The sequence below is a fragment of the Erpetoichthys calabaricus genome, chromosome 6, assembly GCF_900747795.2.
Source record: "Erpetoichthys calabaricus chromosome 6, fErpCal1.3, whole genome shotgun sequence".
NCBI lineage: Eukaryota > Metazoa > Chordata > Cladistia > Polypteriformes > Polypteridae > Erpetoichthys > Erpetoichthys calabaricus.
In genome coordinates this window covers 113,434,030-113,448,967 of record NC_041399.2, presented here as the reverse complement: position 1 = coordinate 113,448,967, position 14,938 = coordinate 113,434,030, and the positions used below count along the sequence as shown (strand labels likewise).

General features: G+C 40.1%; 1 protein-coding gene across 1 annotated transcript in view; it reads right to left on the bottom strand.

Moving 5' to 3' along the window:
* si:ch73-173p19.1 (uncharacterized) overlaps positions 1 to 14,938 on the bottom strand; it is a 156,460-nt gene that overhangs the window by 102,260 nt on the left and 39,262 nt on the right. The window contains exon 3 of the mRNA XM_028803868.2: positions 7,187 to 7,323. Coding sequence (XP_028659701.2) covers positions 7,187 to 7,323 — 137 coding nt within the window. The remainder of the gene's footprint in view (positions 1 to 7,186; positions 7,324 to 14,938) is intronic.

The following is a 14,938-nucleotide window of genomic DNA, read 5'->3' as shown; positions in this document are numbered from 1 at the left end:
TCTTCCACAACCTCACTTTGGTAGCAGAGTTTGGCTGTTCCTCACCCAGTTTTAAGCCTCCTATACAGCTGTTTCTGTTTCAGTTAATGACTGTGTTTCAACCTATGTGTGACATTGCTGATCATTAGCACCTGTTTGGTACAATTGGTTGATCATACACCTGACTATAATCCTACAAAATCCCTGACTTTGTGCAAGTGTACCTATAAGAATTGATGCTGGTTTGAAGGCAAAAGGTAGTAACACCAAATATTGATTTGATTTAGATTTTTCTTTTGTTCGCTCACTTTGCATTTTGTAAATTGATAACAATAAACAATCATTTATATTTCTGAAAGAATTCTTTGTTTACAGCATTTTTTCACACCTGCCTAAAACTTTTGCACAGTACTGTATATGTAAGCTAAATCAGTGTGTAAATAAGTACATACATTAAAACAACAGAAGAAATAAGTGTTTATAACCATTTAAAACACAAATTAAAGTTGGGTGATACTTACTGATATTTGCTTTCTGTGACCTCTGCATTGAAACAGTAATAAGGAACCTTACAAATCAGCACACTATGAAATTATAGCAGTCACTGACACTAACCAGAAAACTATGTGGGCTAGTATTGTGACCTTACTCTGAACTCGTAAGGACTTGCTTCTCTCACTTGAATGTACAAAAGGTAAAATTAACTACAGTGATCCCTCGCTATATCGCGCTTTGCCTTTCGCGGCTTCACTCCATCGCGGATTTTATATGTAAGCATATTTAAATATATATAAGACAATGGGTCTTTTAATTTCTGGTACATGCTTCCTCAGTTGGTTTGCCCAGTTGATTTCATACAAGGGACGCTACTGGCAGATGGCTGAGAAGCTACCCAGCTTACTTTTCTCTCTCTCTCTCTCTCTCTCTCTCTTGCGCTGACTTTTTCTGATCCTGACGTAGGGGGATTGAGCAGGGGGGCTGTTCGCACACCTAGACGATACGGACGCTCGTCTAAAAATGCTGAAAGATTATCTTCACGTTGGCTACCTTCTGTGCAGCTGCTTCGTGAAGCGACATGCAGCACGGTGCTTCGCATACTTAAAAGCACGAAGGGCACGTATTGATTTTTTTATCTGTCTCTCTCTCTCTCTCTGCTCCTGACTGAGGGGGTGTGAGCTGCCGCCTTCAACAGCTTTGTGTGGTGCTTCGCATACTTAAAAGCAAACAGCCCTATTGATTTGTTTGCTCCTTTGAAGAGGAAGATATGTTTGCATTCTTTTAATTGTGAGACAGAACTGTCATCTCTGTCTTGTCATGGAGCACAGTTTAAACTTTTGAAAAAGAGACAAATGTTTGTTTGCAGTGTTTGAATAACGTTCCTGTCTCTCTACAACCTCCTGTGTTTCTGCGCAAATCTGTGACCCAAGCATGACAATATAAAAATAACCATATAAACATATGGTTTCTACTTCGCGGATTTTCTTATTTCGCGGGTGGCTCTGGAACGCAACCCCCGCGATGGAGGAGGGATTACTGTATATCTATTTTGAATGCATCAAAAATACTGTGACGTTCAACACTAATTTGATTTTCTTCAATGTTAAATAAAATCTGCAATGTCTTCAGCACTCTTTCAAAGCATGTTTGTGTCGACTCCACCCATGCTGTCTCGCGGTGAGGAGCATATAAAAAAGATCATGAATCAGAAAAGAAAGCTTTCAGCTTTGCTGTTTGCAAATGGTTTGGACAGTGCATACAGTAGACATCCAAGAGTAAAGTGCATTACCGTATATGTATAAATAGGCCATCTTGGCGCACTCAACGCCTACAATGTGCTCTTCTGCCTCCATGGTAGTAATGAGCAAACCCTACGGAGTTCACTTCACTGTGTGCTTGGCAAAATCACGTAAGTGTTTGGGAACTTCACCAAATGTGACAATATATTTTTCAATGGGGAAAGGGGAAAAGAACTAAAACTAGTACTGAGTGAATTATAATAGTGCAAAGTCTCTGAAGTAGTCCTAAAGGTTAGCAAAGTGTCTGCAAACTATGTTGGACTGACTGTTGCCAGACATTTTACATAAGCTGTAAAGCAGCAGTGCTAACCACTGTGTTATCTTGCCACAGACAACAGAAGAAGCAGACAACAATAAGCAATAAGTACACACTGAGAGAGAAAGAAAGCAATACACACACACACACACACACACACACATACATACATGCAGTATTTGTAATGAACAGCAAGGACAGACTGATGAATCCTACTCCTTTACCTGGCTGGAAGGCCAGGGCAAACAACAGACAGGGAAAGACAGCATTTCCAGGACTGTACGCTCCCATGACAAGCTGTGCTCCAAGACCGGCCTGCCCATTCATGTACCACAAGGCATGCAAGGAATTGTAGTCCCATGGAGTAGCTCTCCTGGGTTCTTTGGGTGCTGCCAGGATGAGCTGCATGAAAGGACTATTCCTGACCTAAGAGTGCATCCTCCTCATAATCTCCAGACACCAGAAGTACTCCTGGGTCCAGCATAAAAGCGGCTGCCTCATCTCACTAAATTAGTCTATTTTAGGAAGAAGAGGACAGAGCTTCCCTGGAGACGTGAGAGGAGAAGGAAAAGAACTGTATTGCTTAAACTGATGCCAAGGAAGAAACATGTACAATGTATTTTTGTTAATAAAAAGGTTGGTATAAATGTGTCGAGGTTTTGGGGTGAGTGACGTGCTTGTAGTAGGCACTATATACAGTGCATCCAGAAAGTATTCACAGCGCATCACTTTATTTTATTTTTAATAAATTTGCAAAAACCTCAAGTAAACTTTTTTCACATTGTCATTATGGGGTGTTGTGTGTAGAATTCTGAGGAAAAAAATGAATTTAATCCGTTTTGGAATAAGGCTGTAACATAACAAAATGTGGAAAAAGTGATGCGCTGTGAATACTTTCTGGATGCACTGTATATAGTGAACTGTAGTATATATTTATCATTGAGCTCACAGAGTTTCAGTATTCAGAACACTGATTTGCTGTACCAAGTAGTGCAAACCAAATTTCAAGTATCAGTGGTTGGAGCTACAGCATGCTCACCACACATTCTCCCACCACACGCCAGATTGATATAATGAATTACAGTAATCCCTCCTCAATCGCGGGGGTTGCGTTCCAGAACCCCCCGCGAAAGGTGAAAATCCACGAAGTAGAAACCATATGTTTATATGGTTATTTTTATATTGTCATGCTTGGGTCACAGATTTGCACAGAAACACAGGAGGTTGTAGAGAGACAGGAATGTTATTCAAACACTGCAAACAAACATTTGTCTCTTTTTCAAAAGTTTAAACTGTGCTCCATGACAAGACAGAGATGACAGTTCTGTCTCACAATTAAAAGAATGCAAACATATCTTCCTCTTCAAAGGAGTGCGCGTCAGGAGCAGAGAATGTCAGAGAGAGAGAGAGAGAGAGAGAGAGAGAGAGAGAGAGAGAGAAAAAAGCAAACAAAAATCAATAGGGCTGTTTGGCTTTTAAGTATGAGAAGCACCGCCGGTACAATGTAAAGGTAGTCTTTCAGCATTTTTTAGAGGAGCGTGCGTATCCTCTAGGTCAGTGTGAGAACAGCCCCTCTACTCACACCTCCTCCGTTAGGAGCAGAGAATGTCAGAGAGAGAGAGAGAGAGAGAGAGAGAGAGAGAGAGAGAGAGAGAGACAGAGAAAAACAAACAAACAATCAAAAATCAATATGTGCCCTTCAAGCTTTTAAGTATGCGAAGCACCGTGCAGGAAGCATGTTGCTTGATAAAGCAGCTGCACAGAATGGAGCAACGTGAAGGTAATCTTTCAGCATTTTTAGACGAGCGTCCATATCGTCTAGGGGTGCAAACAGCCCCCCTGCTCACATCCCCTCTGTCAGGAGCAGAGAATGTCAGAGCGAGAAAGATCTTTTAAGTATGCGAAGCACCGTGCTGGAAGCATATCGCTTGACAAATCAGCCATATGTAAGCCCAGCAAGAAAGAGAGCAATGTGAAGGTAATCTTTCAGCGTATATCGAGGAGCGGCTGTATCCTCTAGGGGTGCGTACGCGCTCTGGTTGGGTAGCTTATCAGCCATCTGCCAATAGCGTCCCTTGTATGAAATCAACTGGGCAAACCAACTGAGGAAGTATGTACCAGAAATTAAAAGACCCATTGTCCACAGAAATCCGCGAACCAGCAAAAAATCCGTGATATATATTTAAATATGCTTACATATAAAATCCGCAATAGAGTGAAGCCGCGAAAGTCGAAGCGCGATATAGCGAGGGATTACTGTATTCAATATAATTGTATCATTTTTGAGAATAAAATGCATTATCGACTATTTTATTTTAATTTTGAGTTTCTCTTTTTGTTTAGCAGGCGTCGCGTATGGCCAGGACATGTTTATAGTGAAAGCACCAGGGAGAGACAGCATATACAGGGCATTATCACTGTAGCCGCCGAAGCGTAAGGCGAGATCAAGCACAGGTAAAACGTGTGTCAAAAGAAATCTCTCAGTACAAAAGTTTGTTTTCAAATTATTTAGTTAAAGTTAAAAGCAAATAATCCAAACAAGAAGAAAAGAAAAAATAGTTACACACTTAGAAGTCAAAAAAAGGGAAAATGTATCTTCTCTAATTTTAGCTTGAGAAATTTTACTTATTTCTGTACTTAAAAGTTCTTTACTTCTTCTATACTTAAAGGTTCTTAACTTCTTATATACTTAAAGATTCTTAGCTTCTTCTTCTGTACACTATAAGTGTACGGTTCTGCACTTAAATAAGTGCTGTTTTACGAGTTACTTTACACACTCAAAAAGCCCATAGGCCCATAAGTACATAGGCATGTGTACAGACACGGTCACGGTTTAAAACCGTATGCCTCTCTACACCTTACACATGGCAAGGCTGTCACTAACTGAAGAATAATGTTTACTCAAAGCTGTTAGAAATGGCAAGGATATACCAATACAATTCTACTTATGGGGGTTTTAGGAACCTCACATAGATTATGCATTGTCATCTAGTAAAATATTTATGAATCTTATATAACTAGGAAAATGGCTCTTACAATCACCTTCAGGTAGCTAGGTGGCATCACCCCCTGGGATGCCGCAGCACTACAAATTCCTACTGGGCTCCATGGGACTTGGAGTTTGGGACAGTCCTGTTGGGTTATGGGGGTGCCGCCAAGGGGTGCTGCAAGGGCTGCAGAGCCCTACTTTATTGGGCTTCCATCTTACCGGAAAGTACTTCCTTACCATGCTGTTAGGACACCGGAAATACTCCTGGGTACCTAAATAAAAGGAGCCAGCTACCGCTACTCCAGCAGCCAGAGTTGGTGGATGAAGCTTGCCGGAGGAGGAATGGAGTCAGAGAGAGAGACAAAGAAAGAAAAGAAGAAGAAAAAGAAAGTACTGTGATTGGTACTTATTGGTGCTTCTGTGTACTGTGCTGCTCTGGGGAGCAAGGGAGAAGCGCTTCCCCACTTATTATAAACGTGTGCTGTGTGCAAAACTTGTGCCTGGTGTCTGTCTGTGTTGTGTTTGGGCAGCTGGTGCACCCCATGCAGTCCACATAGGCATATTGAACTTTCTAATAACTGTGAAAAAGTTTTTCTTTAATGATTTAAGGTTATGGTTTTCTGTTTATTGTAAAATTTTGTCCTTGTGCAGTTCCTTGCAATGTTCCGCTTAACATTTTCCAAGTTGTGTGCATCAATGACCAAAGATGAGTACATACAGAGTTAAAATCTAAATGATTAGCTAATGCCTATACAATGTTTATCATGTTTTTCTTTAGTTAGTATATTACCTTTCCAGTAAGCATTCATTCACAGCTTTAAACACAGAGTGTAGCAGCGTTTGCAATATGCCATTTATATGTGCTACATGAGCATTGTGTGCCTTTGTAGATAAGTGTAAATTATTTTAATACAGGTTCTGTTAACTGTTAAATTTGTTTTGTATTTTCGTTTTAACAACCAGTTCATAACTTTTTTAAAATGATTTGAATATGAGCTGTTAAAAGCGCTGTAAAATATTTTACTCATCATTGGAGTAGTTTAACTGTTCTGTTTCGATATTTATGACCACATATACAAATACATGTCATCAGACTGAAGAACTGGATTTCTTTTTATCTATAAAATAGGCAAAAGGATTAGAAATTCCATGAATTATTATTATTAATTACATTTATATAGCGCTTTTCTCAGTACTCAAAGCGCTATCCACACAGGGAGGAACCGGGAAGCGAACCCACAATCTTCCACAGTTTCCTTACTGCAAAGCAGCAGCACTACCACTGCGCCACCTGCCATACATGCCCTATTATGTGACTCTCTGACTGGACTCTGTCTCGGAGAACTATCAAACCATCACATTCCAGGGGTCACACCTCTAATACAATGACAATAATGAATATTCAACATACAGCATATTAAGTTTGCATTAATATTTATAAATATGTTGTCCTTGTGATCTTTGAATCTGTTAAGATTACTGGGGGAAGTCAAATATATTTCCATATTACTTTGTTAGTATTAGGATGATAAAATAATTAATGAAATAAAAATCTATGATTTTTGTAATAACAAATTTTAATAGGGAAATGTTACTTCACTGTTGACTGGGATTGAAGATGAAAGTAAATTTTCAGGTATGTGAAACCAAACGACTCTATGTCCACTGAAATATTAATGCCCTAAAGTCATTTGCATACAGAAGTAGCATTGCACATGTGAAGGATATCCCCTTGGTATTTTATTGTGATAGATTAGTTTTAAGTTGAACAAGAGATGAAACTGTGCAACCTGTGTCAAATTATCAGAACAGATTGTTAGTAGGTACAGGAATGTCTATCCAGCTCACTGCGTTTCCACCATGTACTTAACCATGACTAGCAGAGAGACAACAAGTGACTTAAGTGGTATCAGCAAAAAAGTTTTATACTATGCAACACACACCACTAAACCATTCTGACAAAAGAAACACTCAACATTTAGCACCATTATCATCTGTGAATGAACCAAGGACTTCCTGACTAGTAGACTATAGACAGTGTTTTAAGGAAGAAATGTACAATAACAATCTCACTTGAACAACTGAAGAACCTTTGTGGTTAGCTAATTTCCATTTTCTTCATTTGCACACTCAAGAAAAGGAAAAAAAAAAGCTGCGAGTCCCTACCTTTTTCAGCTTCCTTATTGAAAGTGTTATGATTATCTTCAACGTTTACAGGGGGATTGAATGCAGAGATTGCTTTGCTTTGTTCTGGCTGCGTTAGTCTTTCAAGTCTATATCTGCGATCTGCAGCATGAAGCATCCTGAAATAAGTGGCCCAAAAACATATATATATTAAAATATATTCCTTTACAAAATTAGACTGTGACAGCACTTTGATGTTACAGTTTAGTCATACAGCAGTTCTTACCAACACCAATGAAAACATTTCAGTGTCTTATTTCATTATTAACAGTGACCAATTCATCCACTTTTTGAACCACTTGTTTTCCCGAACAGTGTGAAAGTGAACAGAAGATTTTTAATGGCGGTAGCCTGTGTAACAGACTCACACCCAAAGGAACATTAGATTAATTCCATACATAGTATGAATTTATATACACATTACTTATGTTAAAATATAAGAAAACATTCCATTATCTTGAAATGGATTACGATGCTGTAAAATTGGACAGTTGAAGTATTATAAAAGTAACACAGGGGACTATGTGATGCCAGAAAAGAGAATAAACCAATAACAGATTAAAACACTTCTTAAAACTTTATTCTTTTTTTCACACTTCACTTTCAGCGCATATAGTTTTTAGAGACAAACCGATCAGAGCATGCTCTCATACTGAAAAGTAACGAAACAGGTCTGAGATCATCTGAGGAATAGAGCCAGGATGACAGTCAGGCCTGAAAAATCAAGGTCTCTGGTCATGAAGAAAGAGTTATTGGCTGACTAGCTGTGTTACCTGGGAAATTTCTTTAAGACAATGGGTGTCAGCTATAGCAACACAGGTAAATCAGTTCAATGAGAAGAACTATTTTCTTCTTATGTGATATTTGTAGTTTTTTTTTTTTTTTTTTTTTTAAACCAAGGGTTAATATTATTGGCAAGCACAGTGGTGTAGTGGTTAACAGTTTAAACCTTGTACTTCAAACCCTGAGGTTGTAGGTTCAAATCCTTCTATTGACACAGTGTGAACTTCACCAAGTCACTTCACTTTCCTGTTTACCAATTAGAAAAACAAAAGAAATGTAACCAATCACATCTCAAATTTTATAAGTCACTTTGGATAAGGGTCCAGTCAAATAAGTAGTAATAATAATGATATTATTAGGTCACTAAGGATGCTTATTTTTGAACATGTTATACACAATTGCACATGAGGAAAACATCTCTGTATTAGACCAAATCTTGCTTTTTTCTGTTTTTCCTAGTGACTTGGCTTATTTATCAATGCAAAAAACAGTTCTACAGGTATTTTTTTTTTCAAATCGAAACAGGTAAACAGTAAGAATAATGACTCTGTAACTTGCTCTGCTGTTCCAATCTCTGAGCACGCCACAGTCTTCTCCATGACCCGCTGCAGTGTCCTGACCCAAGAGCGTGCCACAATTGTATCTGCAATCCCCACCCCCCTTTCAAACCTTAATGTAGCACAGCAATATTAAAACCTCAAGAGTTTCAGCATCAGAACATGCCTGATTCCCAGTGAAAGTTCCACCTAAGAATCCCACTGCACAACGATCCTCCTCTTACGGTCCATTCTCCAGAGCTTCTTTCTTCCCAGCGACCCTTCCCCCCATCCCCAACCCCCCCCCATTTGTGCTCCTCACCCCTTTGTTATACCCCTTTATTATACTTGAAGGCTACAAATGGCCTGAAGTATATTCTTGTACTCAAATCAATACAATAATTCAGGAAATGGACTGAATTGACTGAGTGAATTTGTATTCAGTTTTACTACTTTTTATTTGATGAACTTGCAAAATACCTGCGCTTCGCAGCGGCGAAGTACTGCCTTAAAATTATTATTAAGAAGAAAAGTAAACATTTTTAAACTGAGGGAAAATATACAAATAACTATTTGTTAAGGATCTCTTTGTATACCACGTTGTCAGTTCGGCCCTCCGGTTGTAATATGACCAAGCTGTGCGCTGAGCTTACTCTTGAGCATGCAACATACAGTTGGCAATGTGAAAAGCAATCTTGCCTCAAATCAATTCCAACCTTTTGTAGGGTTTGTCCCTGAGACTTTTTGTCATTGTGAAGCAGAGCCTTCCTGGAAATTGGAGGCGTTTGAATTGAAATGGGAGATCAGAGGGTATAACAGGGATGCGAGGTATAAAAACTTTCTCCCCTGAGCCACTGCCAGTAAAAACAGTTGCCTCAATTAGGTTCTTTTGCAGGCACGTGACCTGAAGTCTCGTGCCGTTACAAAGTTTTGGTGGCTGTACGCAAATCACAATCGGCTTTTTTGAGCCAAACCTATTGTTTTCGTATGAGCCACTTTTTATTATTGGGATCATACCTAGAAACAGAAGCTCTATTAACTTGTGGATTTGCATGCGAATATTTAGCGGCAGCATCTATATTAACTTGTGGATTTGCCTGCGAGTATTTAGTGACAGTGTCTCTAAGAACTTGTGGATTTGCCTGCGAGTATTTAGCGACAGCGTGTCTATTAATTTGTGGATTTTTCTGCAAGTATTTGGCGGCAGCGTCACAAAGTTATTTCCATCTAGCTGCATAAGAAAATGTACCACGACGTCTGACATGCCTCCTTTTTACTGTTTTCTCACAGCTTGGATTGCTGCTGTCATAATCGGTCTGAGTTTCATGGTTTGTTTCAATTACGTTAGTATTTGCAGGACTCGTTATGTTGAAGTGACATTTGGCATCTGTCAAGCGTTGTAAGCATACAACCGGTTTCATCGATAACTTCGCATCCAGCTTTTGAGAGTTGAAACATTCATAAACATCAAAGTGTCCACTACTCAAATCGTCACCTGTGAATCTAAGATGTTTAAGAGGCATTGGCGATTCTCCAAACGTGTAAAATAGGCAGGCAGCCAACTACGTGGAAGGCCGGGGGACACAGGACGCAACCCCGCCTCACACGGCGACCGAGCTGCAGTCTATGGATGTCTATATGTACGTAAGTAGGATTCAGTTATGACCGTTACACGTAGAATTTCAAAATGAAACCTGCTTAACTTTTCTAAGTAAGCTGTAAGGAATGAGCCTGCCAAATTTCAGCATTCTACCTACACAGGAAGTTGGAGAATTAGTTATGAGTGAGTCAGTGAGTTGAGGGCTTTGCCTAAACTACGTGGGAGGCGTGGGGATGGGGGACGCAATATAGGCAGGCAGCCAACTACATGGGAGGCCAGGGGACGCAACCCCACCTCACACGGCGACCGAGCTGCAGGCTATGGACGTCTATATGTACGTAAGTAGGATTCAGTTATGACCGTTACGCATAGAATTTCGAAATGAAACCTGCTTAACTTTTGTAAGTAAGCTGTAAGGAATGAGCCTGCTAAATTTCAGCCTTCTACCTGCACGGGAAGTTGGAGAATTAGTGATGAGTGAGTCAGTGAGTGAGGGTTTTGCCTTTTATTAGTATAGATTGACCTCAACTAATTCATAGCTGTGTTGCAACACTAGAAATCGGCACTTCTTTAAACTGTTTGTAGTGAACCGAATGCCTTTAAACCTATTTCAACTTAATATTCAAAATTCTTAAAATTAACAGCATTCACAATTATAGCCTTATTTATGATTTATAAACTACTGTAAACATCAGAAAAAATAACTTTAAATATTAAGTGCTTTTTCTAGCTCTGATTGTTTCAAGGGCTTGTCCCCATATCTTTTCTCTTCAGTATATTGGAGACAAGCTCAATTACATTTAGATTGGGCAACTAAGTTTGCCATTCAAGAAATTTTCAGAGTTAGGCTTTGAAAAACACCTTTCTTGCTTTAGCAGTATTCTTGGGTTAACTGTCTTGCTGTAGGATGAAGCAAAATTCTATGAGTTTGAAGGCATTTACTTGAACTTGAGCAGATGTTTACAGTAATCCCTCCTCCATCGCAGGGGTTGCGTTCCAGAGCCACCCGCGAAATAAGAAAATCCGCGAAGTAGAAACCATATGTTTATATGGTTATTTTTATATTGTCATGCTTGGGTCACAGATTTGCGCAGAAACACAGGAGGTTGTAGAGAGACAGGAACGTTATTCAAACACTGCAAACAAACATTTGTCTCTTTTTCAAAAGTTTAAACTGTGCTCCATGACAAGACAGAGATGACAGTTCTGTCTCACAATTAAAAGAATGCAAACATACCTTCCTTTTCAAAGGAGTGCGCATCAGGAGCACTGAATGTCAGAAAGTGAATGAAAACCAAACAAATCAATAGGGCTGTTTTGCTTTTAAGTATGCGAAGCACCGCCAGTACAAAGCTGTTGAAGGCGGCAGCTCACACCCCCTCCGTCAGGAGCAGACAAAGAGAGAGAGCCAGAGAAAAATAAAGTCAAAAATCAATACGTGCCCTTTGAGCTTTTAAGTATGCGAAGCACCGTGCAGCATGTCGCTTCACGAAGCAGCTGCACACAGAAGGTAGCAACTCTTTCAGCATTTTTAGACGAGCATCCGTATCGTCTAGGTGTGCGAACAGCCCCCCTGCGTCAGGATCAGAGAAAGTCAGCGCAAGAGAGAGAGAGAAACAAAAGTAAGTTGGGTAGCTTCTCAGCCATCTGCCAATAGCGTCCCTTGTATGATATCAACTGGGCAAACCAACTGAGGAAGCATCCATATTACTAACCGAGAATGCTAAACCGGATGATGGACGCAGGCACATCCGGCAATGGGCCGTAGCTGCAAAAAGACGTACTGCGCAGGCGCAAAAAGAGTCCGCGAGAGTCGGCTGAGGAGCCGAGAAAGGCGGACAAAAGAGGGCGAGAGAGGCGGATGAGGGGCCGCGAGAGGCGGACAAGACCACAGAAAAAAGGAGTGAGCACAGGAAAAATGGAGAAATGAGGCGCAAAGAGCACCGAAAAAAGGAAAAGGCACATAAAAAAGTATTCAAACGCAAGCAAAGCACGAAACACATTGCACACGAAACTAGACCCAAAAAAAAAAAAAAAGAGGCTCGCGCACAACAGCAAGGCACCCCCCCCCCACAGGCACCGGACGGGACACACACCAAGAGGGGGATTCAACAAGCCCATGGAACACAAAAAAAAGAACACAAAACCACCCCACAGACCCTACAAGCAAGGGACGGGACACACACAAAGAGGGGGATTCAACAGGACACGGGAACACAAAAAGAAAGAAGACGCTCGCGCGACAACAATCCTCAACCCCCCCCACACACACACATCCATAAGAAGTGACACCCAAAGCCACATATTCCAAAGTGAACATCAACACCTTCACACTAGACAGCATAGGTGTCAGCATTGGTGGATCTCCTTACAATAAAGCACTATTAACCGTTCAACTGCAGAAAAGGAAACATATTAACAGTGACTGCGATCCTCCTTATTACTTATCCATATTTCGCATGCTGAGAAAGAAACAAGTCATGAATACACGGTCACGGGTACAAAAACGAAAAGGAAATGATAACAGGAACAAACACACGAACACGAAAGAAACAACAAAATAGACGGCTATGCGGCATAGGTGGATCTCATTACAATAAGGCACTATTAACCGTTCAACCGCAGAAAAGGCTCCATATTAACAGTGAGTGCAATACTCCTTATTACTTATCCATATTTCTAAAAGAAAAAATGTCTCGACTCCAAAAACGCAAAGCTCAACTAAAGCTTCTAACTAACGATGTACCTAAAAGTAAAAACTTTATGAACTGCATTGGATCCTACAATAGTTCATTTGCTTTTGCATATACCGGAGTAAATATCAGGCCACCAAAAGGCAATGGCCCATACTGCTTTCGCATATGTGCACAAATACTGCATCGCATTGGAACAGTGCACCCTGAAACAAATCAACAACGCAAATATGCACAAATCTACATCCTAGATCCACATGACGCAAACTATCAATCAAAGTGCTGCATCACAACAGGCACGGATTCAAAACGAAACACCTCCCGTCTCAGACATACATTAATGGCAGCGAAGGCTACAACGGGCTTCTCACACAGCACAGGCAAATCGATTACAGCTCCAAAACAACACGTCCCAAATACTACACATGCAACAACGTGCCTCTCAAACGGCACAAGGAAAACATACACCAGGAAAATTCATTCGGATTAATGAATGTCATTTGCAATCATTGTCATTCACTTCACTTCCCTGAAGAAACAACTGGCAATACAAGTTATACATTTACACGTTGTTGTCAAAAGGGTCAAATTAGACTGCCTTCTTTACATTCATATACTGAATATCTACAGAAGCTTATAACTGACGATGTACCTGAAAGTGAAATCTTTATCAACTACATTAGATCCTACAAATCGGTATCCACTATGAACATTAACGGTGGCACTGCACGTGACATCCATCTTGAAAAAATGTTGTTTATTGATGAATGTTCAATGGCATGAAGTCACTTACTCAACACCATTCATAAACTTCTACAAACGTTTATGAATAATAATATTCGATTTGGAGGAAAGGTACTTTTATGAGGAGGAGATTTTAGACAGTGATTAGTCAACCCTTCTTGTCTTAAATGTGTCCAATAGATTGTCCTGTGTTCACTTCCCTACATGATTATCCACCATTAAATTACAAATATTGCCAGGAACTCTTTCCTCTAGGTCCTCTTTGCTCTTACTGTTTTGGTCCAGACTGGTTATTATTAAAATTAATATTTTCATTGTATATTCCCTGTTCTCCCTCTGATTAAATTTTGGTCTAAAATTAGATACAATACCAAGTATTGACATTCAAAACTATTTGATACCCAATCTATTTATATATTACAGTAATCCCTCGCTATATCACGCTTCGACTTTCGCGGCTTCACTCTATCACGAATTTTATATTTAAGCATATTTAAATATATATTGCGGATTTTTCGCTGATTCGTGGGTTTCAGTGGACAATGGGTCGTTTAATTTCTGGTACATGCTTCCTCAGTTGGTTTGCCCAGTTGATTTCATACAAGGGACGCTATTGGCAGATGGCTGAGAAGCTACCCAATCAGAGCATGTATTACGTATTAAATAAAACTCCTCAAATATATTGTGAGCACGGGGGCTGTTCACACACTGGCCTAGAGGATACGGACGCTCGTCTAAAAATGCTGAAAGATTACCTTCACATTGCTCCTTTCCTTGCAGCTGCTTTGTCAAGCGACATGCTTCCCGCATGGTGCTTCGCATACTTAAAAGATCAAACAGCACCTATTGATTTTTGATTGTTTGCTTTTCTCTCTCTCTCTCTCTGACATTCTCTGCTCCTGACGGAGGGGGTGTGAGCAGGGGGGCTGTTCGCACCCCTAGACGATACGGACGCTTGTCTAAAAATGCTGAAAGATTACCTTCACATTGCTCCCTTCCTTGCTGGGCTTCCTTGCAACTGCTTTGTCAAGCGACATGCTTCCCGCACAGTGCTTCGCATACTTAAAAGCTCGAACGGCACCTATTGGTTTTTGACTGTTTGCTTTTCTCTCTCTCTCTGACATTTTCTGCTCCTGACGCGTACTCCTTTGAAGAGGAAGATATGTTTGCATTCTTTTAATTGTGAGAGGGAACTGTCATCTCTGTCTTGTCATGGAGAATATTTAAACTTTTGAAAAAGAGACAAATGTTTGTTTGCAGTGTTTGAATAAAGTTCCTATCTCTCTACAACCTCCTGTGTTTCTGTGCAAATCTGTGACCCAAGCGTGACAATATAAAAATAACCATATAAACATATGGTTTCTACTTCGCAGATTTT